Source organism: Eubalaena glacialis, chromosome 13 (genome assembly GCF_028564815.1).
Source record: "Eubalaena glacialis isolate mEubGla1 chromosome 13, mEubGla1.1.hap2.+ XY, whole genome shotgun sequence".
Taxonomy (NCBI): domain Eukaryota; kingdom Metazoa; phylum Chordata; class Mammalia; order Artiodactyla; family Balaenidae; genus Eubalaena; species Eubalaena glacialis.
Window position 1 is genome coordinate 89,864,348 of NC_083728.1, and position 27,649 is coordinate 89,891,996.

General features: G+C 42.6%; 1 protein-coding gene across 3 annotated transcripts; it reads left to right on the forward strand.

Annotated features, from left to right (window-relative positions):
- Positions 1 to 26,240, forward strand: CCZ1 (CCZ1 homolog, vacuolar protein trafficking and biogenesis associated). Of its 3 annotated transcripts, XM_061208665.1 has the most exons (15): positions 2 to 189; positions 1,175 to 1,272; positions 1,364 to 1,457; positions 1,739 to 1,816; positions 2,227 to 2,274; positions 2,863 to 2,946; positions 4,007 to 4,182; positions 8,600 to 8,681; positions 10,915 to 10,976; positions 11,281 to 11,392; positions 17,528 to 17,561; positions 18,207 to 18,324; positions 24,326 to 24,484; positions 24,769 to 24,896; positions 25,938 to 26,240. In XM_061208665.1, exons 1-15 carry the CDS (start codon positions 76 to 78, stop codon positions 25,991 to 25,993), a joined length of 1,443 nt encoding a protein of 480 aa, XP_061064648.1. In that variant the 5' UTR covers positions 2 to 75; the 3' UTR covers positions 25,994 to 26,240. The 3 variants fall into 3 exon arrangements, with proteins under 3 accessions (XP_061064649.1, XP_061064648.1, XP_061064650.1); XM_061208666.1 differs by lacking the exon at positions 1,739 to 1,816 and having other exon boundaries at positions 1 to 189; XM_061208667.1 differs by lacking the exons at positions 1,175 to 1,272; positions 1,364 to 1,457; positions 1,739 to 1,816.
- Positions 26,241 to 27,649: the final 1,409 nt, after the last annotated feature.

Here is a 27,649-nt window from a genome sequence, read left to right on the forward strand (position 1 = left end):
GAAGTGCGGTCTCCTCGCGGCAGCTGTCTTTGGGCGGGCAGAGGGAGGCTCCCGAGGCTGGGGGGCCGGGCCGGGATGGCGGCAGCGGCGGCCGGGGCAGGAGCTGGGGCGGCCCAGGAGAAGCAGTTCCCGCCGGCGCTACTGAGCTTCTTCATCTACAACCCGCGCTTCGGGCCACGCGAGGGAGAGGTAAGCGGAGCGGGGCCGCGCGCTTGCGTCCGTAAGCGGCCGAGGAGGGCGTGGGGCGGCCGTACGGCGTCGGGCCCGAGCAGCCGCGGGGTGCGCCCGGGAGGCGGCCCCGGCCCTCCCGGAGCCGGGCAGCACCTGTCACCCTGCCCTCGTCGAGCGGCATTTACCGGGCTGCTTTGTGCCCGGTGTGTGCCCGGGCCAGGGGCTACGGCGGGGGCCAGACAACGCGGGCAGGGTCTGTTCTAGGTCCTGGATCAAAGCCTTTGTATTGAGTGAAGGTTCGTCAGGTTCATCACTCCACACAGGTGGAGTCTCTCTTCTCTACATCAATCCTGGGTGATTAAAGTTGAGTTTACGTCTTTGTTGCTAGAAGTCCCCGCCTAGAAGCGTGGAACAAGAGTGGGAGACTGTAGTCCTTTAAATGCAGGCTTGGGGGATCTTCGGAAAGGTTTTTTTTAACAAATTAATAAATTAAATCGGATGGGGGCGGGTCGGTTTTTTTAATGGTTATTTTTTAAGGTGGGGACGGTGACTTCCTCAACGGATGTCCGGCGGTAGGATGTGTTGGCAGGAAATCACGGTCCTTTTAAAGGCTGTCAGTCCAAATGCCTGTGAACCTGCTGGGTTTAATTTGTGGGGAGGTGTAAGTCTGTGCACCTGCACACACGCTTATTTCTTAACAAGCGTTGGTGTATTACAAATTAGCATGAGGAAAGAAATCCAAAGACTGAGTTTTCAGAATAGTTGTCTAATGCTATTTCAGATGGCATGTGACTTACTGAATATCACAATTGCCTTTCAGGCAGGTGGGCGTTGTTTACACCGTGAGGAGAAGATAATTTTTGTTTTTCTAAAAAAGGGTCTTTTGTTTTGCCAGCTAACGTGTATGGCATGAGAGGTTGACGGTAAATGTAGCACTTTCAACACAGCTAAGATGGAAAAAATGCTTATGTCAATGTTGCGATTCTGTTTCTTCATACTTTAGGAGGAAAATAAAATTTTGTTTTACTATCCAAATGAAGTAGAAAAGAATGAAAAAATTAGAAATGTCGGATTATGTGAAGCTATTGTACAGTTTACAAGGTAATACCTTTCAATGTGCTTTTGCAGAGTTCAGTGAATTCTTAAAACTTATGCTGGAGAATTGTCCCTAACATTCTTTTAACCTTTTTAGGACCTTTAGTCCATCAAAACCTGCAAAATCTTTACATACACAGAAGAACAGACAGTTCTTCAACGAACCAGAAGAAAATTTCTGGATGGTCATGGTATTTACATACACAGTACACCTTTTTGAATTTGTATTATAAAGTGATGGGTGATCTTTACTGTTAGGAATTCAGGAAAGTCCTTCAGTCATTGCATCTGAAGAGAGTTACCATAAAGTTGGTGGCAGTTTAAAAATCAGACTCCTGTTTGGTGTATTTGTTATTGGGGCTCTTTTAAGAAGTTTTGGGTTGGGACATGTCCAAGTTTTTTAATTTAGGGGAAAATTTAAAACACATATAGTTGATAACATTGTGTAATTTCAGTTGATCAAACTTTGTAGGTTGTTAGGAATCCCATAATTGAAAAGCAAAGTAAGGATGGAAAACCAGTTGTCGAATACCAAGAGGAGGAGTTGCTGGTAATGTGCCCTTTTTTATTTCATATTTTTAGAAAAAAAATTTGTTAGTATCTTGAGTGACTTATTTTTTCAGATTTAAGCTATGTCACTTCTGCAGAAGTTTCTCAGGGTACACACAGCAAAATTTTATGCTTATCGTTTCCATTAGCACAATCTTATAAAAATGTACATGTACTGTCTCTTACAAATGCCTTCTACTGATGATCTGTGTTTAAAGCCCTCCTAAAAATTAGGCTTACTGGTTCATAATTGAATTTAAATACCTCTTATTTTCAGCACACAACTACTATAGGACCAAGTTTATGAGCATTGTATTGCTTTGCTGAGAGTCACTGTACCTTTGCTATGCGAAGACTTTTTTTGCTTTCCCTTAAATTAAGATCTGTGCCATGTCTTTGTGTTGTTTGTAGGACAAGGTTTATAGTTCGGTGCTCCAACAGTGCTACAGCATGTACAAGGTAAGCGTGACATGCTCTCTAAATTGAGAGTCTAGCCAGTTACCCCAGTTTACATGGGATGCTTAAAATAATTCTTAACTCTTTACATGACTGCAAGGTGACTATGTGTCCATTTTAAGGGGAGGAAATAATGGGGCCTTTGAAACAGTATTGAGGTTTATGCGTGCACTTACTCAGTACTGAGCCCTTCTCTCTTTGCAGACTTGTGCTAGGAGTATATCTGCATTAGTGAACAATAGAGTCTGTGTTCTTGAGGAAAGTACATAGTGCAGGTATTTGCATGATTAAAGAAGTCTGGCAATATTATTTATATAAACTGAAACTTAGGTGTGAGTTCAGGTTTAAAAAAAAAAATGCCTAAAACAGTTAGGTGATTTTATAAAATTTACAGTATCACTTAACAGTGTTTTGGTATTTTGTGACTTATAACTCAGGCTTTCTCGTGTAAATATTTTCTATATTCAAAAGGAACTGGGGGATGAAATTAGCGGAATTAATGTAAAAGGAAAAGAAGAACTTGTTATATTGGGAAATTGAAGGCCATAAGAAATTGACTGTTTTTTTTTTTTTAATCTTTTACACCATTAGCTTTTTAATGGTACATTTCTGAGAGCCATGGAAGATGGAGGTGTCAAGCTCCTAAAAGAAAGATTAGAGAAATTCTTCCATCGGGTAAGTATTTTGAATTTTATTTGTCATCTTGGTAGTTGTCCAAACAGACTGTTAGAGAGAGACACAGACAGGTTTGTTTCTCACATACAAAAAAAACCTAGAAGTTGGAAATGGCAAAGAGCCTCAGGCATAGTGTGACAAGATCAGACCAGTGAGGAGACTCGTTAGATTTGCACTCTTGAATCAGAGCTTCTTGACATTTGTACACAGCTCCTTAGAGCATCTTGGAGATGTCTTTTGGCTTCATCTTGCCCCACCTGTGTCTGTCCCTGTGGGCTTACTCAAAAGCAAACTTCCTGTGTGGTGGATCGGTTACTTAGCAAAATCTCACATCCTTACAGATCGATTATGTTCACTAAACAGGCGTAATCTGTATTGACTCAAGGTGAAGTCTGTGGCTGTGACACAGACTTTCTTCTCTTAGTGGTGATTAGTGTGATTTTTCTTTCCCAACTGATGTGAATGTGTCTACACAGTTGCCATTCTCCTTCAATGTAAATTTTGCATATTTGACCTTCCCCTGGTCAAATCCAGTTTATCTTAGATAAATGACTCTCAGTTTATCTTTCTCCCTCCACTACCTTTGATGTCTATTTTTGAATTGTTTTGTTTTTATGAAGTACTTTTCTTTCCTGTTTCTTCACTTTAATGACCATAATTATTCACTCTGACTGTCCCCGCTTCCTCTTCTTGTCTTCATTTCTCTCCTGTCCATCAACACTGACTGTATGCCCTTCCAGCGTGATTTTAGTGTAAGATGGCCCGTGATATCATGTGTGGAGGTCAGTCTAATCTGAGGAGCACTGATATGAAGACTTAAACGCTTCAAAGGGAGAGAACAGAATGCTGAATGAACACTACTTATGTTTGAACTGAATTTTTTGAAATTGGTACTGATTTCAAATCCAGTTCCCTGTGGCTCACCTCTGTGTTGGTCTTGGCAGTGTGCTGTTTGCTAGCATGTAATTGTACCATAAATTAAGACTAACTATTTTCAGTTGTCAGAGTACTATCTTCAGTATACTATTAGTAACTTTTATGCCTTATTTTTTTCCTACAGTATTTGCAAACGTTGCATTTGCAGTCATGCGATCTACTTGACATTTTTGGCGGGATCAGCTTCTTCCCATTGGATAAAATGACTTACTTGAAAATCCAGTCCTTTATTAATAGAATGGAAGAAAGCCTGAGTATAGTCAAGTACACTGCCTTTCTCTACAATGATCAACTCATCTGGTAGGTGTACCCTACAGCTTGGTGTGTAGAAGAAGAACGTCTTTTAGGATCATAAAAAATAGCAATGACTGCATTGATATCATATTGTCAAACTGGAAGTAATAGCTGGTGGGGGGTGGAGGGGTAGGATGCGTCTTTTTAGATATTGTTAAAATAAGGCAGTGATTGTTTAAACCAAAATTAGGGTAATTTTGTTTAAAATTACCAAGCAGGGGAGTTTAAAACTGGTTCCACGGAAGATAGAGAAAATGTTAGATTGAAGAATCCTATTTTTTTTTAATTAATTAAATTATTTATATTTGGCTGCATTGGGTCTTTGTTGCTGCGCGCAGGCTTTCTCTAGTTGCGGCGAGCGGGGCTACTCATTGCGGAGTGGGGGCTACTCATTTCAGTGCACAGGCTTCTCATTGCGGTGGCTTCTTTTGTTGCGGATAATGGGCTCTAGGCACACGGGCTCAGTAGTTGTGGCTCGCGGGCTCTAGAGCGCAGGCTCAGTAGTTGTGGCGCCCGGGCTTAGTTGCTCCACGGCATGTGGCATCTTCCCGGACCAGGGCTCGAACCTGTGTCCCCTGCATTGGCAGGCGGATTCTTAACCACTGCGCCACCAGGGAAGTCCCAAGAATCCTATTTTTATTTTGGTATTTTTCCAAAAACATCTTCAAAGAAACAGTATGGTAAATGTGGAAAGCATAATTTTCATACTTTTTTTAAAATAAATTTATTTTATTTATTTTTATTTTTGGCTGTGTTGGGTCTTCGTTGCTGCACGCAGGCTTTCTCTAGTTGCAGTGAGTGCGGGCTCCTCGTTGCAGTGGCGTCTCTTGTTGCGAAGCACGGGCTTTAGGTGTGCGGGCTTCAGTAGTTGCAGCACACAGGCTCAGTAGTTGTGGCTCGTGGGCTCTAGAGCACAGGCTCAGTAGTTGTAGAGCACAGGCTCAGTAGTTGTGGCGCACGGGCTTAGTTGCTCCACGGCATGTGACATCTTCCCGGACCAGGGCTGGAACCTGTGTCCCCTGCATTGGCAGGCAGATTCTTAACCACTGTGCCACCAGGGAGGCTGCATAATTTTCATACTTTCTTCTAAGGAAGCTAGTTTTTAAAAAATATCCAACAAGTTATAAGTGCTATAAAACCAGGAAGTAACCCACTGTCATCAGACTGTGTTTGTGTCCTGTAGCAGGGACAAATACATAATTTCTTTGATGAAAGCATTGATACTCAAGAAGCAAACATAAACTGTTACTAAAAGCTTTCAACTCCCGAACACGGACTCTGGAGGAGCTGTGTGAACGTGCCTGAGACTGCGGGGAGAGGTCCCTGAAGACTTGAGGGGGAGCCAGCCTGTCTGTGCGCAGCTGAGCGCGGTCTGCCTGTGGTGAGCCGCTGAGGTCCGCGGGGAGCCGCCAGCTGAAAGCCCTCCGGCAGCTGCTCAAGTGCACTCGGTTTTTGTGTTTGTATCTTCTGGCACGTTGTTTGTGCTCCGAGAGCATTGACGGTGAGCTCAAAGCAGATGGTAGGAAATACCTTAGAGTTCCATTTGGACCGTGTTGCGTCTAAGTCGTGGATTTGGTTTTAGCAGCGGCTGTGAAAGGATTGAGCAGTGGCCCCTCCTCTGTTGGGAGGAGGGTGTCAGTTGACTGTCTCGCCCAGAGTTTTTGGTCTGTTTTTTTGAGAGGACTTTCTTTTTAGTGAATTGATTTCCTTTTTCAGGGGTGAATGCTTTTATGAATAAATGCCTTAGCTATTTCTTAAGTTAATCAGAGTTGACCAGACTCTTTGATCTTGGCTAGATTATTTTACATTCAACACTTGACAGTGACATAGTCTGTATTATAGACTAAACTGAGCCTACCGTGAAGGATTCTGTCGAATGATGGCCACTTCATTCTTGGTAACGCTCCTGCTGAAAGAGATTCTCGAATAACTTGGCATCACCACCAGAAACAGAGTTGGCGGGCTCTGGAGAAGTGCACAGATCCCGGACCACGGCTGTGCGCAGCTCACAGCGCTGGAGTTGAGGCTTCACTCAGAGCAGGTGTGGAGGTCTTAGAGCAAAACAGGTGAAGTCCATTTCGCACTGAAGTAAAAACAAGGCGCAGAGTCCTATATAAAACAGAAAGAAAAATCAGTCTTGAGAAAGTAGTAGCATCTCATGCACACAAATGAATCAGTTGAGCAGAAGAATAATTTTTCTTTTTTTTTTAAATCATTCATATCAAATGACTATTTGAGAAACTTTGAGAACATCTGTACTTCTGAGCACCGGTAGGCTGTTTCCTGTTTGACGTGAGCCAGTGACAGAGTCCTGAATCATGTGGACCTGTCAGTACAGGGTTTTGTTTGCTTTTATTTGTTTACTTGTGCTAAGAAAGGAACTCTTGTTTTTTTTGGGTTTTTTTTTTGTTTTTACTTTTTATTTTGAGATTATTGAAGATTGACATGCAGTTGTAACAACTTTTCTCCAATGGTAACATCCTGCATAATTATAACACAGTATTACTTCATTTACTTTTGTTGGGGAGCAGGAATAGGGATGGGGGTGGCAGATACTGGGAAGAGGGTTGCTACAGTTGGAGCTAGTGGACATTCCACAACCCGGGCAGACCTCCCCATAGGCAGAATGGGAACCACCTACTTGCTGCTTCATGCTCTGAACAGCTGGCTGCGACTTATTTTTTTTTTAAATTTTCTACCCAGAAAACCAGCATCAAATTACTTAATGCCTAGCCTTAAATCTTAAGTGCAATAATAAATGCAAAGCCCTAAGCACAGCGCACATAGTAAGTAGTTAAGAAATGTCTTCCGTTTCCTTTTATAGGGTGTTTTCTGTTCAGTGTCCTCTGGTCTGGAGCAGCGCTGTCCAATAAGCATATAATGAGAGGCCACAAATATCATTTTAAGTTTTCTAGTAGCCACAATAAAATAAAAAGAAACTGGAGAAATCAATTTTAACAGTATATTTTTTAGCCCAATATATCTCAAATATTTTTTCAACATGTAAACACTATAAAAAATTATTAACGAGCTATTCTTTTTGTGTTCAATCCTAAAAGTCCAGTGTGTATTTTACACTCATTTCCACCAGCCGCATTTCAGGTGTTCAGTAGCCAGATGTACCCAGTAGCTACCGTTTCCGGAAGCGCAGCTCTGGAAGAAATGCGCAGAGCGTGATTCTTTACATACTGTCTGCTGCTTAACCATTAGCAAGCTCTCTCCACCAGGATTCATGTCTTGAAAGGAAAGTAACATCCAGAACCTGTTTTGTGTCTTTCTCTTTCTTTCCCCTGCCCTCAGTTATTTCCGCAAAAGAAAAGAGTGGGGTACCTTCTGTGTGTTTGATTTGAAAGGTCCATCTGCCCGGTCGGCTGCAGGTTACTTGCAGAATTGGTGTTGTCACAGGCCAAGCGCTGACAGTTCTCAGCTGTTTCTGTTTTGGCCTCACCTTTGGACCCGGGACTTCGTTCTACTTGGCAGGAAGCTTCAAACCTGCTTCAGGGTGTTTGGCCCCTTTAGAGTTTTAGCTGTGGACAGACATTCTGAAAATGGGAGAGGAGAGGTGGTGTAGGAGGAGGAGGAGATAAGACAAACGGGAGGAGTCCAGGGAAGCAGGCAGCGTTTCTGTGCCGAGCCAGGCCGGACTTCTAACATGACCTGCGATTCCACTGGGAAAGAAGACAGAGCCCCTGGAATGTGGTGCAGAGGCTTGGTTTATATCAAGTTAGACTTCCTCAAGGATTTTTTCAATTATCTTGAATAGAAAAAAAAAACCCAGATACAGACTCATTGTCTGTTTATATCCTTATCTGAAAAACCGGTTTCAGGTAGAGTCCAACAACACCTGCTAGTTTCTCAGCACTTTTCCAGGTGCCACTTATTCTTGCCTCGTTTCAGATTGGATGGTTTGCCCAAAAGTTTGTTTCTTTCTCTTCCCACTTTTTGCCTACACTGAATGGAGAGAATTAAAATCCAAATACATTTCTGAGACATAGCGTTTTGAGTTCCCCGTCTACAGCATAGCAGTGTGTTCAGGACGCGGGGTGAAAGAAAGTGGCCTTCCCGTGTAACCCAGAACGTGGGCAGAAACCTGCTACCCGAAGGGGGTGTCGCGGCTGCTAACGCTCCCTGGCTAATCCCACGTGGAAGGCAAATCAAATCTGCTGTGACTTTTTACTTCAAATGGCATATAAAATGCAGGGCTATGTAGTAGTAGCCTTTAGTAGGTCAGGGTAGAGTTCTAGTGCTGGACTCAAGTTTAATTCATTCCATTCTTGAACTTTCCATCAAGGAAAGGGCTTCTTGATATCATGTAAAAAAAAAAAAAAAAAGAGAGAGAGAGAGATGAACTTTTATCACAGAGCAATGGAAAGACAGAAGACCAATTCCAGACTTTTAACACAGTGCTTTTCTGATGTTTCAGGAGTGGATTAGAACAAGATGACATGAGAATTTTATACAAATACCTCACCACATCTCTATTTCCAAGGCATATCGAACCTGAGGTATGATGGGGTACTAATCTCTAGATAGATAGATGGATAAATAGATATATAGACAGATATACATACACACACACACACACACACACACACACACACACACAGATTTGGGGGTGGAGTAACTTGGTGGGTGGGGCAGTTCTGATCTATATTTTACATTATTAGTGTGATGTTTAGTCATGTAGCTGTCCATTGGTATCCATGGGGGATTGCTCCCAGGACCCCCCCAGATACCCAAATCCACACACATATGCTCAAGTCCCTTATATAAAATGGCATAGTATTTGCATGTAACCTACGCACATCCTTCCTTATACTTTGAACTGTCTCTAGGTTATTATAATACCTAATAAAATTGAAAAAAAAAAAACCCCTAATACAATGCAAATGCTTTGTAAATAGTTGCCAGTGTGCGGAAAATTCAAGTTTTGCTTTTTGGAACTTTCAAAAGAAATTTTTGCCCCAAATATTTTCAACCTGCGGTTGGTTGAATCCACAAATGTGGAATCTGCAGATGTGGAAACCTCAGATACCGAAGGCCAACTGTATATATTTAGCGTGTGTCACTTAGCACAGAAAACCACGTATGTCAGCTTTTCTTCATTTTGTTACGTTCAAATGCAATTGCAAAGCTATGTTTTTAAGGGGAGCAATTCATTGAGTAGACGAAAAACTGGATTTTTAGGTCGGGTTCTGGGAACTCTGAAAATGCCAGGGATCTTGGACAAAACAGTGGTTAATTCTGTGGTCTTTTCATGTACAAACATGAGATCTGATTTTGAGTTGATTTTATACTTCCTGCCTGGCTTTTCCATTCTGGCACTTAATTTCTCAGTTTTCTGCAGAGAACTGTAAATAATACTGCAGTGTTCTCCGCAAAGTATCTTTTTTTAGCTTTAGTCAGATTGGAAGTGAAAAGTGTTCGTAACCCATAACATTATCATTTTGACCCAGGAGCACACACACGCATCCTCTCCCTCGCTCTGTTTTTTAAGGCCATGACTTGAAACAACAGGAAAAAAGTCTCTTTGATAAGAAATCTCAAGGTTTTGAGAAGGACCTGGTCCTGCACTTTGCTCCTTTCTGGGTAGTTTGAATACAGTGGCTAACGTTTCTGGAGTGTGTACCATACGCCAGACACGGTGTAAGTGCCCAGCAAACTTGCATTATCTCATGACATCCTGACAGCCGTCCTGAAAGCCGGGTACCTTATCTCCATCTTACAGATAGTAAACCCAGGCTTGGGGGGCTTACATGATTTAACCCCGTGTCACCCAGCTAGTAAGTGACGGAGCCAGGACTTGATCTTGGGGTCTGCCTAATGCTAAAGCACCTGCTTCCAACCACACCCTCAGCAGGATCCTTCAGGAGGCTTTCCCATGGTGGACGGTGCTGTTGCAACAGCAGAACACTCTATTGGTGCGTTATTATATGTCTAAAGAGCCGGGCTTATAAAATGGGAATGTACGAAGTGGCAGTGAGAACACGGATGTGTGAGGGCTTCTCTCGGTACAGGCTGCACGTGTGAGACTTAGCTGTGCATTTTCACTATTGGATTTACTGTTTTTCAATCTTTCATTTTCAGTTACATGCTAGAATTTTATATAGACTAGAAGAACATCAAAAGGTTTTAGAAGAATAATAAGTGTTAGCTAATGTGACTATTAGATTTGGAATTTTTCTTCATTTCCTATGCATATTGAAGTAGTGTATCTTCAGCAGAAGAAACCAGGAATGGGTTACAAATACAGATCTGTGAGGAGGCACCATGTCATGGCTGAAGGCAGGGACTTTCAGGTCACACAGGCTTGGGTTTGATGCCTGGCCCCTCCACTCAGGGGCTGGGTGTGTTGGTGAACTTCTTCAAACTTGTTTCCATTTCTAGAAAATAGGAAGACGGCATTCCCCATAGGGGCGATATGAGATGAAATTACGTGATTTATGTCATCGCCTAGCACGTATTAAACACATGGGAGATTTCAATTATTGCTGTAAAAGGAACTAAGTCAGTATGTGGAATTTAGGGCACAGTGAAGTTATGATAGTTCTGTTTAAAACCAGTGAGTTCTTTCTGTACCTCTGTAATCCCCCCTCCCTTTTTTTTGGTGGGGAGGAATATGGAAAATTGATATAGAAAAATGGCATGGAGCCAACTAGTAAGTATAAATGCTGTTTTTCAAAGCTTTGAATATAGGAAATCTAATAAGTCACTTGTCAACATTAAATTTGTTTACAGTTGGCGGGAAGGGATTCTCCAATAAGGGCAGAAATGCCCGGAAATCTTCAACACTATGGAAGGTAGGACTTCTGTCCTTTGATAGACAGTATTGGATTTTATTATCTTTTTTGGTAAAGATAAAATCATGAACACTGAATTACCTTTGTGCTACTTTATTGACAATAATCAACAAAGGAAATTCTTTTGTTTCCAATGAATTAAAACGATTACTTTTTTATATTCTGATCTGGTGTTTTCTAAGTAATGTCTAGCTTCCCAAAAAGGCCATATATTAACTAACACCCTTATAGGAATGCACTGTTTATATATTCCTGTTTATAATCTGCCTAATTGAATCAAGTCATCTCTGTGCTTCCTTTTCAGATTTCTCACTGGACCCTTGAACCTTAATGATCCAGAAGCAAAATGCAGATTCCCCAAAATTTTTGTAAATACAGATGACACTTATGAAGCTCTGCATTTAATTGTTTATAAGGTAACAGTGGTCTTTCTCTCCAGGGTTACAGATTGATACCAAAGTAAATCTTTCTTGCACGGGTACACTAGTCGGTGGGCAGACCTCTTATGTGTTTCTTGGAACAGGTGTTGCAAGTTCTGATTATTGTAAAACTCAAAATGGGTGCTTTCTGGAGTAAGAGGGTTACTTTCAGTCCCCATTAAACAGTAGTTCTGTGATTAGCAAGAGTCACTGTCTGAGGCTGTGACTCACATGTTTCAAGTCCTGCACGCGGACAGATCAGAGGCCGTCAAGGCCCGTGTTGCCTGTTGTTCGATGCCTGCCCACGCTCCAGTGGATCCTGCCTTCGCTCTGATTTGAAAGCTGTGGACTTGCTAATTCCATAAGGATAGTCTGAGTTTCTGTCAGGATATTATCTTGTAAGGATGTATATTTATGTTAGGTTGGGGTTTTTTTATAAATTTATTTATTTACTTATTTTTGGCTGTGTTGGATCTTTGTTGCTGCGCGCGAGCTTTCTCTAGTTGCGGCGAGCGGGGGATACTCTTCGTTGCGGTGCGCGGGCTTCTCATTGCGGTGGCTCCTCGTTGTGGAGCATGGGCTCAGGCTTCAGTAGTTGTGGCACATGGGCTCAGTAGTTGTGGCTCACAGGCTCTAGAGCGCAGGCTCAGTAGTTGTGGCTCACGGGCTTAGTTGCTCCGCGGCATGTGGGATCTTCCCGGACCAGGGCTCGAACCTGTGTCCCCTGCATTGGCAGGCGGATTCTTAACCACTGTGCCACCAGGGAAGTCCCAGGTTGGGTTTTTTAAAAGCAGTTTTTGGTTCGAGAAAGAAGGCTGAGCCTGTGTTGTTTTTCTTCTTTCCTGCCTGAGAGTGCAGTTACGTTTTAGTTCATAAAGGCTTAGAGGTGATGCCGTAAGTGCACAGGAAGGAGATGAAATCAGAGGATGAGGGGGATCCTGTAACTTCCGGGAAGATGGAAAGATGTGTTTGGCAGAGGAGAGTGAGGAAGCTCCAGCCTGGAATGTGAGTGGAGGACGGGGTGCGCTGAGGCAGGAGCCCGCCCGCCCCGAGGGGCCTGAGCAGCTCCGGCTTGGAGGCAGGCAGTGACCCAAGGAGTCAGGAGTGGGCAGTGGGCTTGGAAAGAAGGGGAGTGAGTGAAGTGTTGGATGTAAGCCAGCCAGCCACCTGTTCCCCATGCTCAACACAGACAGCCGAGCATCTACCCCTGGATGCAAACTGAGGAGCTTCTGAAAGGAAGTAATGACCTGGGGAAAGCTGGAGCGGCTCACGTGGATGTCGGCACCTGCTGCCCTCAGCTCCAGGCCAGGCCTCTTCACCCCGTCAGCCTTTCGGTTCCCTCATCCGGAAGTGCGACTGGGAAACCAAAACTGTGGGTCCTGAGAGATGCAAGAATGATTCTGGGATCAGAAGAGAACTTTTAAAAATTAACATCCACGAAGACTAGAGAAGTTGTATCTATAAAAATGAAATAGGACGACAGAGATTCGGGGTTATGTTAAACTTAGGTTAATTGAAAATATAATTTAAAAAATTTTTATTAGGGTAAGATATGTATAACATAAAATTTGCCATTTTAACCATTTTTAAGTGTACAATTCAGTGTACATTCAGTATGTTGTGCAACCATCAGCACTGTTTCCAAAACCTTTCTTCACCCCGAAGAGAAATTCCCAACCCACCAAGCAATAACCCCTCATCTCCCCTCCCCCTGAAAATGTAATTGTTGACTTCAGAAATCTATTGGAAGTGTTAAAGATGTTGGCCTGTCCCCGAATGTAAGATAAAATGACCAGCGATAAAATATGAGCAGAAAGATGAGAGAGAGGAATTTCAACATGTAATTAACAAAGTGGAGGAGAGGAAATTAGTAAAGTGGTCTTATGAAGAAATGTGTAGCTGAAGAAGAACACGTTTTCCAGGTTGAAAGGCCCACTGAGTGTCTAGCACAGTAAATGTAAATGACCCATGCCTGCACACAACAGTGGGCAATTTCAGAAGTGTAGAGAAGATCCTCAAAGCTTCCAGAAGGAAAACCAGGTCACCTATAAAAGATGAAGCTGAGATTAGCAGTTTTCTTACCAGCACTAGATGTCAGGTGACAATGGAAGAAAGACTTTCGAGTTCTGAGGGGAAATGATTTTTGGTGTAGAATGGTTGCCAGGCCAAACTGTGGATGGTGGTTGAGATAGAAGAGAGAGATATTAAACATGAAAAGTCTCAAAAGACTCCCTGTGCATCCTTTCTTAGGATGTTGCATGAGGTTGTATCTCAGTAGAATAAGTCAGGAAACCAAGAAACAAAACACCTTGGAATCCAGAACAGTGGATCTTACCTATGAGAACAGTGAAAGGAAGGCTTGAGATGACAGCACTCCTCAGGTCTGCTGAGGGACTTCTCACCTGAGATGCTTCCACAGTGGACCAGAGGGGTGGGGGGCTGGCTCTGTATTAGGGGCAGGGGCCCCATAATGAAAAGAGGCTTCATTCATAAGGTAGTATGACTAAGAGCTTTGACTCAGGGACTTCCCTGGCGGTCCAGTGGTTGAGATGCGTGCTTCCAATACAGGGGACACGGGTTCAATACCTGGTTGTGGAGCTAGAATCCCACATGCTGCACGGCACGGCCAGAAAATAAAATTAAAAAAAAAAAAACAGTTAAAAAAAAAAGATTTGATTCAGTGTGTGATGTGATAAGGAGTGGGGAGGGAGGAGGGAATTGTAGGGAAAGTATACAAAAAGATGTGGTCTGAAAATGAGCCAAACTAAAATAAGGCATAATTTAGAGCAGTAATTGGAGGGGAAATGTCCATTTTTATGTCGAGCTAAACTCATTCTCCTTTGAATGACTCAGGGGTAATGACTTTGATCCCTTAATGAAGGAAACAGGAACCTGGCTTGCTGTGTTGTGTATTGGATTTTCATTTTTAGAGTCAACCATAGATGTAATTTTAGGTGTGATGATGGCATTTCAGTTACATTAAGAGTTTGTGTCTTTTTTTTTTTAATATATTTATTTATTTATTTATTTATTTTTGGCTGCATTGGGTCTTCGTTGCTGCACGCAGGCTTTCTCTAGTTGTGGCGAGCAGGGGCTACTCTTCGTTGCAGTGCAAGGGCTTCTCACTGCGGTGGCTTCTCTTGTTGTGGAGCACGGGCTCTAGGCTTGTGGGCTTCACTAGTTGTGGCTCGCGGGCTCTAGAGCGCAGGCTCAGTAGTTGTGGCGCACGGGCTTAGTTGCTCCATGGCATGTGGGATCTTCCCGGACCAGGGCTCTAACCTGTGTCCCTGCATTGGCAGGCGGATTCTTAACCACTGCACCACCAGGGAAGTCCCTGTGTCTTTTTTAAAAACAGCTTTACTGAGATACAATTCACACAGCGTGTATTCATCCATTTAAAGTGTACAATTCAATGGCTTATGGTAGCAAAGTTCAGGGGTGCCCAAGATCACCTTCACTTCTCACACCAACTGCTAGTTCAGGAGTCCTTTTGAAGTCTTTGTCTGGTTTTGGTATCAGGGTTAACACCCTGTTTTTTGGAAGACTTTGTGAAGGATTGGTGTGAATTCTTCAAATGTTTGGTTACAGTGAAGCCATCTACATCTGGGCTTTTCTTTGTGGGTAGTGTTCAAATTGTTAATTAGTCTCTTTGCTTATTATAGATCTTTTCTGATTTTCTACTTTTCTTTGAGTTAGTTTCAGTGGTTTGTATCTTTCTAGGGATTTGTCTATTGTAAGTTATTCAAGTTGGTGTATAATTTTTCATAATATTATAGCCTTATAATCTTTCTCTTCCTTTAAAGTCAGTAATGATGTCTCCTTTCATTCCTGATTTTAGTAATTTGAGTCTTCTCTCTTTTTTCCTTGCTCTAGACAGGTTAGCTAAAGATTTTTCAGTTTTGTTGATCTTTTCAGAGAATCATCTTTTGATTTCGTTTTTTCCTCTTCTGTCTTTCTGTTCTCTATTTCAACTTATTTCTGCTCTCTATTTCAACTTATTTCTGCTCTAATCATTGTTATTTCCTTCCTTCTGCTTGCTTTGGGTTTAGTTTGCTCCTCTTTTTTCCAGGGTCTTAAGATGGAAGTTTACATTATTGATTTGAGATCTTTCTTCTTTTTAATACATGTGTTTATAGCTATAAAGCTGAGAGACTGTAATACTGAGATGTAGTAGATTGTCTTTTATAACCATTCCTCCATTTGCTGTCTGCTGTTAGGACAATTTCCCTCTGGAAATTTAAGTGATTGTTTTTTATATTTTTCTCCAGTGATGGTGTTTCACTGGGGAGGGAGCATTAATATGGGGACCGGGGCGGTGGATGGGGCAGGATTGTCCACGAGGTGACAGTTACTGAGAAAGCGATGGTCAGTGGGGTTCACATATACCATTCTGTGTACATTTTTAATATATTTGAAATTCTTCAACTTTTTAAATAGAGACTTTAAAAGGCACTTTTAAAAAAAACAATCACCTTGGAAGGGATCAGTTGTGCAAATGCCTGAGGCGCAGACATAAGGCAAGCAAGCTGGATCAGGCTTCAGGACCCTGTGGCACACAGAGTTCGTGTCCCAAGGAGACCAGCCGTTGTGCAGGTCTGCCAGGTAGTGACCAGAGTGAAGAGCCAGCGGTCCCAGATCTCTTGACGCTTTAGGAGAGGCTGGAAATCGGAATTTTGGTAGAAAACCAGTTGGCATCTAAGTCAAAATTACTTTAAACACAAAGAAACACCTGTATTGGATGGAACTGGCCTGTAAGTCACCCAGTTTGCAGCCTGTTTATGGGCAAATAATAATCATGATTCGGTTACAAAATAGCATAAATGTTATTAACTTTGGCCACTTAAAAATAAAGTTAACAGCTGACAGAGGTTGAGAGGCAGAAGTGGGGAGAGGTGCAGGGACAGGGGCAATGTTAATATCGTCATTCAGAAGTGGCAGTTCAGGAGCTTGTGCCTGTGACTGGTGACGTGAGAAGTGAGCCATTTGAGGCTGTAAGGTGACCATCCAGTGGAGGAACTAGAGGGTCTGTAAGCTCTGGGGGTGGGGGGAGCGGCTGGAGAGGGGCCTCATCCCTCATGATGGCCAAAGGCGACAGTGGTGTTGACCATGTTATCTAGAACGTTAACAGTGGTTGCCGGGCGAACAGGCCTCAGAGAAGGAAGTCTTTTGCATTTTCATCATAAGCGTATATGTTCTGTTTGACCTTGTTTCTAACACTATACATTGCTCTGATAAATTTAAATATTTGGGGCTATTTATTTATGATCTGGCTTGCTGTAGGTTCCTGTTACTCATGTCATAACTGCAGTATTTGCTATAATAAAAAGTGAGATGAGGTGACATTAATTTGCTGTTTTTTTTAACTTGTGTTAATGGAGATTATCAAACATTCACAAAAATAGATTAGAATAATGAATACCCAGGTACCTATCACACAGCTTAATTAATAGTATGCTAATGTTTCATCTCTCTTCTCTACATGTTCTGGTGTTTTGGGTTTTTTTAATAAATTTATTTATTTTATTTATTTATTTTTGGCTGCGTTGGGTCTTCGTTGCTGTGCACGGGCTTTCTCTAGTTGCGGTGAGCGGGGGCTACTCTTCGTTGCGACGCGCGGGCTTCTCATTGCGGTGGCTTCGCTTGTTGTGGAACACGGGCGCTAGGTGCAAGGGCGGTAGTTGTGGAACACGGTCTCAGTCGTTGTGGCTCGCGGGCTGTAGAGCGCAAGCTCAGTAGTTGTGGTGCACGGGCTTAGTTGCTCCGCGACATGTGGGATCTTCCCGGACCAGGGCTGGAACCCGTGTCCCCATGTTCTGGATTTTTGTTAGAGCATTTTAAATCATCTCATTTCCCTTATAAATAGTTCATTTTGCGTCTCTAACTAATAAGGACCTCTGTTTTAATATCACCACCCTGCCATTATCACACCGGACCAAAATAATGTTAATAACTTCCTTAATACCATCTATTATCCAGCCCCTATCCAGATTTCTCCAGTTGACTAAAAAAGTCTTTATAAAGTTGATATATTTAAATAAAGATTTAAACAAGGCCACTGCATTTGATTATTTAAGTCTTCTTTTTTTGTACCATTTTCTAATCTTTGGTTTCTTTTCTCCCCTCCTCCCGCAGGCCATGAGTGCAGCTGTGTGCTTTATGATTGACGGTAGGTACACACCTGTATCTGATTTCACCTGATTAGCTGAGCCTTTTCTCTTTACACTTTGCTGTGGTCTGTTCCTAAATGATAAACAAGTTGTCGTAGCAACAGGGAGGCTGTATTAAGCCTCCATCTGGGGCCTCTGCCATCTTAACCAGCTATTTCTAATATCGTTAAAGTCCCAGCTTTCCTGCTGCTCAGCAGTAGGACCTGGGCACCTTTCTGTGCCTTCCTGCCCGTGAAATGATTATGGGAGTACCCATCTCAAAGGGGGCTTTAGGATTAAATGAGGGAATATTTGTAAAGCGCCAACAGTGCCTGGCCTGTGAGTGCTGTGTAGTGTTTGTTAAATAAATATTTGACCTTCCTAGGTCTGCTGGGGGTAGGCAGTCAATTTACTACCCCGCAGGGAGTGCTTCAATCAACATTCACAGTGAGATAGGTCTTTGCCTCTTTTTCATCTTAAATATAACTAATTCTGGCTCCTCTGTTTCTCTTCTATTTGGGAGGGGAGGGGGATCTGATCATTTAATTATTTCCCAGGTCAGTACAGTTTTCATTTGAATATTTTTGTTAAGATGGTAAAATGAAAATTGACCTTTTTAACACAGTGGCCTAACACTCACTGGTGTTTCTTGAATTACTTGTTAGCCTCTATCCAGCCTACGTTGGACTTTTGCCGAAGACTGGACAGCATTGTCGGGCCCCAGCTCACAGTGCTGGCATCTGACATTTGTGAGCAGTTTAACATCAACAAAAGAATATCTGGGTTTGTACTTTGCTTTGTGTTTGCTTTCAAGCATTTAACTGGCTTTGGAAGAATAAGGGTGGTTTTTGCTTAGAACGTGGATGGTGTTAAGGTTCGTATAAACTCTGAATCCAGAGAACAAATGTGCTGTTTGGTCCTGTCTGCAAAGCTTCCTGGGGAGCTGTTTCTGAGTTTTTCTGCCCCACAATGACGGTCGGGGCCGGGTCTTCTCTTAATGCGTCCCCTCAGCCCTCCGCAATGGTGGTGTGAACGTGTGGGGTTAGGTGTGCTAGCTCTGCCTGTGGTCTTGGCCTTGTGAGTTCACCTCACATCCCACATGACCCGCCCAGGCTGTGAAATCCACACTGGCAGAGGTAATCAGCAGGGTTTTGCTTTGCATAGACGGAAAGCACTTTGCCTCTTGTGCAGAAATGTTCCTGGTGAGGTTGCCTGTGATGTAAGCCAGTAGGCGTTGGTGCTGAGTCTGGCGTCTTGAAAGGCTCTAGGCTGAGTATCAGGAGACTCGAGGTTAAACTCACCTTGGTTCTAAAAACACCTTGAAAAGTCACTGAACCTCTTTCTACTCTCTTCTCAGTGCAAAGTCGAATGACTGTAATGGTAAAGTGCATAAATGGAAAGTACTTTAAGGAATAAAAGGCTTCTTTATATGGGCTTCCCGTGTGTTTGAGAAGTTACTAAAATGCTGTGAATTTATATATAACCTTGTGCTTGTAGTGATCATATGTTGTATGTATGTGGTCTTACATAAGCACCAGCCCACAGAGAGGTCCCACACGGGCTCCAGGTGAAAGCACGGGTAGGTTTTGTATCTGCAAGTGGATTTTTACTGCTGACAGCTTACTTCGTTTTAGAAAAGATACAGCCAAGGAATGCAAGTGCCTGACCAGCTTATATCTTGACAGTGCTGTTTAATCTAACTTTTTGACCATGAACCTGACAGATTTTCGATTTTGAAGGAAGCATGTGACTTAAATCTGTGTTGGATCATGCAAGTTATGAGTGGAGAATGATTAAGTGTACTTACCTACATCCCCAAACCCTTGGGAGATGACTGGACATTTTAACTGCTCTGCCCATGCTTTCGGCAGATATGATGAATATCAAGTAACTCATTGACAAATATCCAGAGGTAAACTTGCTGTCTGGTACCTTTTATTTTACAAATCAGGTTAACCCTCTTTGGGATTGTACAGAAGAAAGGAGATGGCCTTGGATATTAATTATCCTATCATTAGCAGTTTTCTCTCCGATATTTTATTATGAAAATTTTCAAACATAGGTTGAAAAAATTGTACAGTGGATACACATATACCCCCACTTAGATTCTTCCATCGGCATTTTGCCATGTATGTTTGGGCACAGATCTGTCAATTCCTGTCTAAAGGACAATTTCTTGACTGTTAGGAGAATCACTGAACAGTACCATTAGCCCCTGGAGGATAGGGTACCTGGCATACGTGATGGTGAAATAAGTGCCACACAATTTAGGGGTGTGCCCAATAACAGGAATTCTAGGAACGTAGTTGTTCTTATCTTTGAAACCATGACCTGAAGATGGTTCTCGATGCATCTGAGATGTTTTATATGTGAGGAGCTTTGATTGCCAAACCGTAACCATCAACTGACTAAAGATAAAAGCTTTTGAGTACAAAAGATAATGTAGTTTTCTTCCAGAAATCCTTCTGACGCAAATCAAGCCATTTTACATGCCAGTCCTGGGAGCTCCATAAGTCATATCCCAGAGCAATTAGAGGCAGCCCTGAGGGAGGAAAGACCCCAGCCAGCAGCATGTCAGGGGCATTGTTGGGGGGCGGAGGGGGCTATGTTAGCCAGCTGTCCTGATCCCAGAGGCCAGCTCCGGGACCTCTGCTGTCTCGGCTGCAGCCCCCGCTAGAAAGTGCCCACGGGGCTGTGCGCCAGTGTTTAGCGTTGAGTCCAGATTTATAAACTGCAGCTCTTAACGTTCCGTATGAAATTGAGGTCAGCCCTTTAAAGAATGGTGTGAAGTAGGTTTGTTTGGTGATTGGTTTCTGTTCCTTTGTGGGCCACCTCAGTATTTTTCTTCTCCAGAACTTAAAATTCTATTATTTTTCTTTTTTTTTCTTTTTTTGAGAGTAATTTATGTCCTTAATTTTTAAACAATTCCAAAATAGAAATATTGGAAATCTTATTTGGCTTCTGTCTTTCTGGACTTGTACACACATATAAACACAGTGACATACACACATGGTATTTTTTACACATGGACGTTTGAAAATATATCATGCTGTAAATCTGTAGCTTTAAATAAATAAATAAATAAATATATGGTATGAGCATCAGTTTAAACCAATAAATACAGACCTACCTCATTCTTTTTAATGGCTTCATAGTATTTAATAGGAAAAGTGTGTCCTATTTGCTTAATCGTTCTCCCATTTAATGGTTAGGGCTGGTTATGGCTATTAGTATTACAAACAGTTCTGTATTGAACAGTCTGGTACTTAAACACCTAATTATCTCCTCAAGAGAAATCCCTAGGATTGAGCTCTGGGGCAAAGGAAATGCACATTTACTGTGTGGCTCGGCTCCCGCAAGGGTGGAGCCATCTTCCCCTCCCGCCGGTGCCACCAGCTCCCGTTCTCCATGCTCTCGCACTTTGACAGGGACACTGAGGTTGGGCATCTCCTCGTCTGTTCATGGGCATTTCTGTCTCCTCCACAAGTTGTCCCCGTCCTCTGGCTCTTTCCGTTGAAGTGCTTTGTCTTTTTTCTTTTACATCAGGTATTACTTTTACATTACTTTTACATCAGGTATTACTTTTACAATACATCTGGTATTACTTTTACATTAGGTATTACTCCTAATGTAATACCCTTTAGTCATGTTGCATCCTCTCTCCTTTATATTTAGTCAGTTTTATTAATCATTGCCTTTGGATTTCTCTTTAGTGGCACACTTGGGGCTTTCCACCCCAATATTGTAAAAATGTCCCATTTTTATCTCTGGTACATTCCTGGCTTTATCTTCTGTGGTAAATCTCTAATTCACCTAGAATTTTTAAGGGCTTGCAGGAGGGCTGTAACTTAAAATTTTCCCCCAAGTCGATAGTTTTCTGAATCTGAGACTTTAGTTTTTGTTTCTTTCACACACCCCTATTCACTAGCCAATTCTAATATTAAATTTGAAAAGGCAGGAAGGAGGAGGAGGATGTAGAAAGTTATTAGAAACGGAACCTCTTTCCCGTGAGCAATTTTTTTTTATAATCCCTTTTTATCAGTCTTCTTGAATAAATGTGTAAAGTAACCCGGTTGCCTGGGAGGCTGAGTGCGCTGGGATTCCTACCACAAGTGAGGGGCGTAACCATTAACAGTACGGGTCGGTTGTGAGCAGACCCGGGATTGGACACGGGCAGGAGCAGGAGGAAAGCGAGATGGGAAGACCTGGCCCGGCTGTGGTCAGTGGTGTCTAATAGCGGAGTGGGGTGGAGGAAGTCTTCTTTGCCTTAAGTTTGGTCTGGTAAGTGAGGAATGGCCAGTAGCCATATTCAGCTAGAAATCGTGTATCTGGCAACCTTCAGCTCTCTGGAACACAGCCCAGAACAAATGAAAACCACAGCTGGTCCCTGCTCCCAGCCAGCTGCCCAAGTCCACAGGCGAAACTCTGCGAGCAGTTAGGTGTGCACTGAACATCTGGTCATTTCCTCCCCTGGTTCACAGCTCACAGTAACCTTTCCAGGTAGGCTTTGGAAGTTTGGAAAGGTTTTCACATAACTGGTCCTTAAACATTTAAGTCTCTGGCATCTCAGTGAAATTGATGCTCTTTACTCATGGGAGATATCCCTGTGACCTCTTTTTTTTATATAAATTTATTTTATTTTTGGCTGCCTGGGGTCTTCATTGTGGTGCGCAGGCGTCTCATCACGGTGGCTTCTCTTGTTGTGGAGCATGGGCTCTAGGCGCATGGGCTCAGTAGTTGTGGCTCGCGGGCTCTAGAGCGCAGGCTCAGCAGCTGTGACGCACGGGCTTAGTTGCTCCGCGGCATGTGGGATCTTCCCAGACCAGGGCTCAAACCCGTGTCCCCTGCATTGGCAGGCGGATTCTTAACCACTGTGCCACCAGGGAAGCCCTGCTATTTTTAATGTGAGCAGATCTTGTTATCTTTTCTTTTTTTTCTATTTATTTTTATTTTTTAAATTAATTTTTTTGGCTGCATTGGGTCTTTGTTGCTGCATGCGGGCTTTCTCTAGCTGCGGCGAGCGGGGGCTACTCTTCGTTGCAGTGCGCGGGCTTCTCATTGCGGTGGCTTCTCTTGTTGCAGAGCATGGGCTCTAGGCACGCGGGCTTAGTAGTTGTGGCTCGCAGGCTCTAGAGCGCAGGCTCAGTAGTTGTGGCGCACGGGCTTAGTTGCTCCGCAGCATGTGGGATCTTCCCGGACCAGGGCTGGAACCCGTGTCCCCTGCATTGGTAGGCGGATTCTTCACTGCACCACCAGGGAATCCCCGCTATTTTTAATGTGAGCAGATCTTGTTTTCTTTTATTAACAGTACATTGTAAGTAACTGTTTTTTTCTATTTTCGTTTTTACATCATCCTTCATGGTGGGTGGAGTGGAAAGAGGCCGCATTTGCCCCTGTCCTAACTACCTAAGTAACGTCTCTCATGTGAATGTCCATGTGGGGTTACAAAAGGAAGAATTCCGATCTTCTTAGAAGAGTGTTGTACATGTTATAAATGAGAGAAAGAGGAACGCCACACAGAGTGTTAGACAAATAACCAGAACTTTAAGCCTGATCGAAGGTCATAGAAGTTAGTCTGTCCAAACAACTAAATTTACAACTCTTTCCAAACTTCTTTTAAAATTTTCATCTTTCCAGACAATTTTTCTTGTAATTATACTTGCTTTTCTTAGATTTAGGGGCCTACTAAAAACAAATTCTGGTTTTATAAGAATTCTATTTTCATTTCCCTGGGAACTAAATCGTCCACATTCTTTCTTTGCCTAGAGGTAGAGTATTACAGTAGTAACCCACTTCCCCGGAGGTCGGATTTCTGGCACCCTCAGCCCCCCAGCGCGTGGCTGCTCCCCCTGTAGTAAGCAGAGAAGGCTTCTGGCCCCCAGTGGCAGGGCTGCCCAGGCTCTCACGCAGACCCCCGATTGTGAATTTAAGGCACAGTGAGAGGTGAGGGAGGGGAGGCCCCTGAAAGCCGAGTGGCCCAGCTGTCAGGGTGGCTCCCCGAGGGGTCTCAGACTCTGACCCGGGAGACAGCGAAGTAGCATTGCCCAGTCATCCAGAATAATAAAAGGGTAAATCCCAATTAAATACTTCAGAGGAGGTTGATACGTTTTAGAATGATCTCTGAGTAGGATGATGAAAGCTTTGTTACTTACATTGCTAAGCTTCCGTTCTGTGGCAGTTTACATACATGCAGCTGTGGGATAAATGAGATGTACGGGGGTCAGCAACCTTTTTCTGCAAAGGGCCAAATAGTAAGTACTTTAGGCTTTGTGCGCTGTGTATGTTCCAAGTATTCAACTATCCTTTAAGCGCGAGAGCAGCTGTAGACAATACATAGGCATATGGGTGTCCCAGTAAAACTTTATTTAGAAAAACAGGGCCTGGTTTGGTCCCAGAGCCATAGTTTGCTGATCCCTTCACTGGAAGATAAATGACCTGCATTGATTTACTTTGTTTTTTGTTTTTTAAGTGAACAAATAACTGAGTGACTGCCATTTATAAAACACTGTACTTGAAAAAAAAATCATCACATAATGGTTAAAATATTTGGGGTTTTAAAAGTACATACTTGAGCTCGCTGGGAAATTCAGTCATTTTGAATACCTCACCGATACCAAATAAGTTACTGCTGAATGTTAGGTCTTAACTGAGGTTCTTGATTTGAAGGCCCAGCCATTGAAAATACCACCTTAGCCATTACACATTTAGAGTTTTTACAGTGTAGTTGTATATTTGGGTAATTGTTCTTTCAGAATGTTACCACTTCAATAACATGTTTTCACAGGTCTGAAAAAGAACCCCAGTTTAAGTTTATCTACTTCAACCATATGAATTTAGCAGAAAAAAGTACAATTCACATGAGGAAAACACCCAGTGTGTCACTTACGTCTGTTCATCCAGATTTAATGAAGATTCTGGGTGACATCAACAGTGATTTTACAAGGTAATTCTAACCACCTCACCAATTAGACGTCCACTTTCTAATAAGAGACTTTAAAGGAATCATCTTCAAAAACCGAGTGACCCCAGGCCCCTTCAGAGGTCCTGACCACCTCCCTGGGCACCAGTTCCAAACATCATTAAGCCCAGAAGGGGCTGGTCACTCACAGGGGACTCCCTGAACTTTTCAAATGGCTCAAGTTTCCTGTTTCTTGTTTTAGAATGTTTTTTACAATCCAGCTGTATATATAAAATAAACAATTGCGTTTTGAAACTCTTTTCTTACAGAGTGGATGAAGATGAAGAAATCATCGTGAAAGCAATGAGTGATTATTGGGTTGTTGGGAAAAAGTCTGACCAGCGGGAGCTGTATGTTATTTTGAATCAAAAAAATGCAAACCTCATTGAAGTAAATGGTAAATAGGGTTTGGTATTTGAGCAGAATTTTAATGCTACTGATATTTAAAAACTATCTTTTCAGTGTACTAAGGAGCATGCTAAATAGGACAAATCATGACTGTTGAGATTTTAAGCAGATGCCCCTGTTGCTTAAAAGAAATCATCATTTGGTCAATTCGGGAGTAGGACAGTGGGGCAGTGCACCCCAAGTGTCAACTGTAAGGACAGTCAGGTGTGAGGTTTCTTCTGCAGACATCTTCTGGGGTGTATTACACTTTTCTCTTGATACCACTACTTGTATTAATAGTCTATGCATTAGAAACAACCTCAGTGAATACATGCCTCATTTATTTATTTATTTATTTTTGGCTGTGTTGGGTCTTTGTTGCTGCGCGTGGGTTTTCTCTAGTTGTGGCGAGTGGGGGCTACTCTTTGTTGCCGTGCGCGGGCTTCTCATTGGAGTGGCTACTCTTGTTGCGGAGCACAGGCCCTAGGCGCACGGGCTTCAGTAGTTGTGGCACGCGGGCTCAGTATTTGCAGCACGCGGGCTCAGTATTTGCGGCTCGCGGGCTCTAGCGCGCAGGCTCAGTAGTTGTGGCGCGTGGGCTTAATTGCTCCGCGGCATGTGGGATCTTGCTGGACCGGGGCTCGAACCCGTGTCCCCTGCATTGGCAGGTGGATTCTTAACCACTGCGCCACCAGGGAAGCCCCTACACGCCTCATTTAAAACGGGAATTGAGTAAAGTCCAGATAATGACGCCACTGTTGGAGCTCCCGATCCACAATTCAGGGTTGCAGCTAGAGTTTCTGTGTTTTTGAATCAGATTCCTCAAGATTTTATAAGTTGTGCTCCTCACCCCCCAACCTGCGGGTGTCTTAGACACTTTGGGTTTGAGCTTAGCATTTATCAAGGCTTCTGAGATTTAAGGTCAAAATTAATGCAGACCTTTATTTATGACCAACTTTACTCCAGGGAATTTAAGGTACTGATATATATTATATAACCTTTCAAGCGAGAATTTCTATGCCTTACTCACCGTTTTCTCTTCTTTTTGCAGAAGAGGTCAAGAAGCTTTGTGCGACGCAGTTCAGTAACATATTCTTCTTGGATTGACTGACAAGGGCTCACTGAAACATCTTTTAAAAAAACAGCTCAGCAAGCATTTTGTTTACCATTGCAGGTTATTGGTCATATTATTGACTGGATTAATGACAATAGTAAAGCAATACTTGCTTTGAAGAATCAAATTTCTACTCAGCCTGATGATCCCCTGAGGTTTTTAGATTTTAAATATTTATGTGGAATTAAAGGTAGTCAGCTACATCTCTTTCATTCCATTCTTTTGACATTATGTGACTATTTTACTGGAAAATAAGACTAATAAATTGTTAAAGTTTTTAAAATTCTGGTCTTGCATTGAGTCTCTCTGGTTGCTTGTTTGTAGACCACACCAGCCATGGGTCCCTGGTTCATCCTCAGGAATATTCTAGCAGCTAAAGGTGCTGAGAGTTGGGATTCCTTCCCCGGTCCCTAGGCCTGAAGTGGTAAACTGTGAGGCATTTGCCCAAAGTAATTGCTGGACTTGGTTTTTATCTTGAGCAATAATGTGATTTTTAGACCACAGATAAACATCAGACAAAGAACGTAATGCAAGTGCCCCAGTGTGCTCCAAACATGAAGCCACGCAGAACTCCAGGTGGGCACGACCCCACCTGCATGCTCGCAACTGAGATTAAGCCTGGCAGGATTCGATTTAACTTAACTTTTGGTGGTCTGGACATCCCAGAGTTTGGTTGAAAACTAGCCGGGCATGGTCTGGAAAAACCGGTACCAACCCGGCCCTAATAGGAGCTCTCCACAGCGCCCCTGCACCCAGCCTGTGAGTTAGGGTGGAGCAGGGAAATGACTTCTCATCTATTTGCAGTTATTTTCATTGTCACCCGCTAATTCACAATCTCCCTTATGATTTCTTCTTACCCCGTGAGTTACTTAAAATGGTATGTTTTAGTTTCCAGTGATCTTAGGCTTTCTTTACTGTGTGTTTATTGCTGACTTAGTAATTGCAGCAAAAATAGATCATGGTCTCTGATGTATTATTTGAAGTTGTTGCAGTTTTCAACCTAAAACGTAGTCACTGTTTTTGTCAGTGTTTATTCTCTGTTGCATCCTGGTTGCTAACTCTGTGTTAGTTCCAACTTTGTAGTTTGGTTGGTAAAATTATCTGTATCCTTACTAAGTGTGTGTCTTCCTGATCTGTTTCTTCCCTCATGGTTGCAGTCTTCCCTGTAATTCTCTCTGCTCTTGCAAGGCTAGTATGTGCGATGTATGTGAGTAATGCATCTCTTTGGTTGTTGGGCCTTTTACTGTTATCTTTATTTTTATCTGTATCATGCAGATGTTTGCTTTAAATTCTGTTTTGTCTGTTCTTAATATTGCTTGTTATTCTGGTCATCTTGATTAGATTGTCCTGGTACATCTTTTTCTATATCTTTATTTTCATCCTTTCTATCTGGTTTTGTTTAAGACGTTTGCCTTGTAAAGAATAACACTGAAGTGAATTTCTATTTTTTTTAAACCCAATCTAATTATTTATGGGATTTTGAAGGGGAGGAAGAGGTGAGTTAACCTGTTTGCTTGGTGATGACGGGTAGATTTGTACTTTCCCTGCCATCTTTTGCGTTTTCTGTTTCCATTCTTTTTTTTTATTCTTTTTCCCAGCTTTATGTCAGATGATAGTTTCCTTCCTTTTTGCTAGTTTGGAAGCTTTAG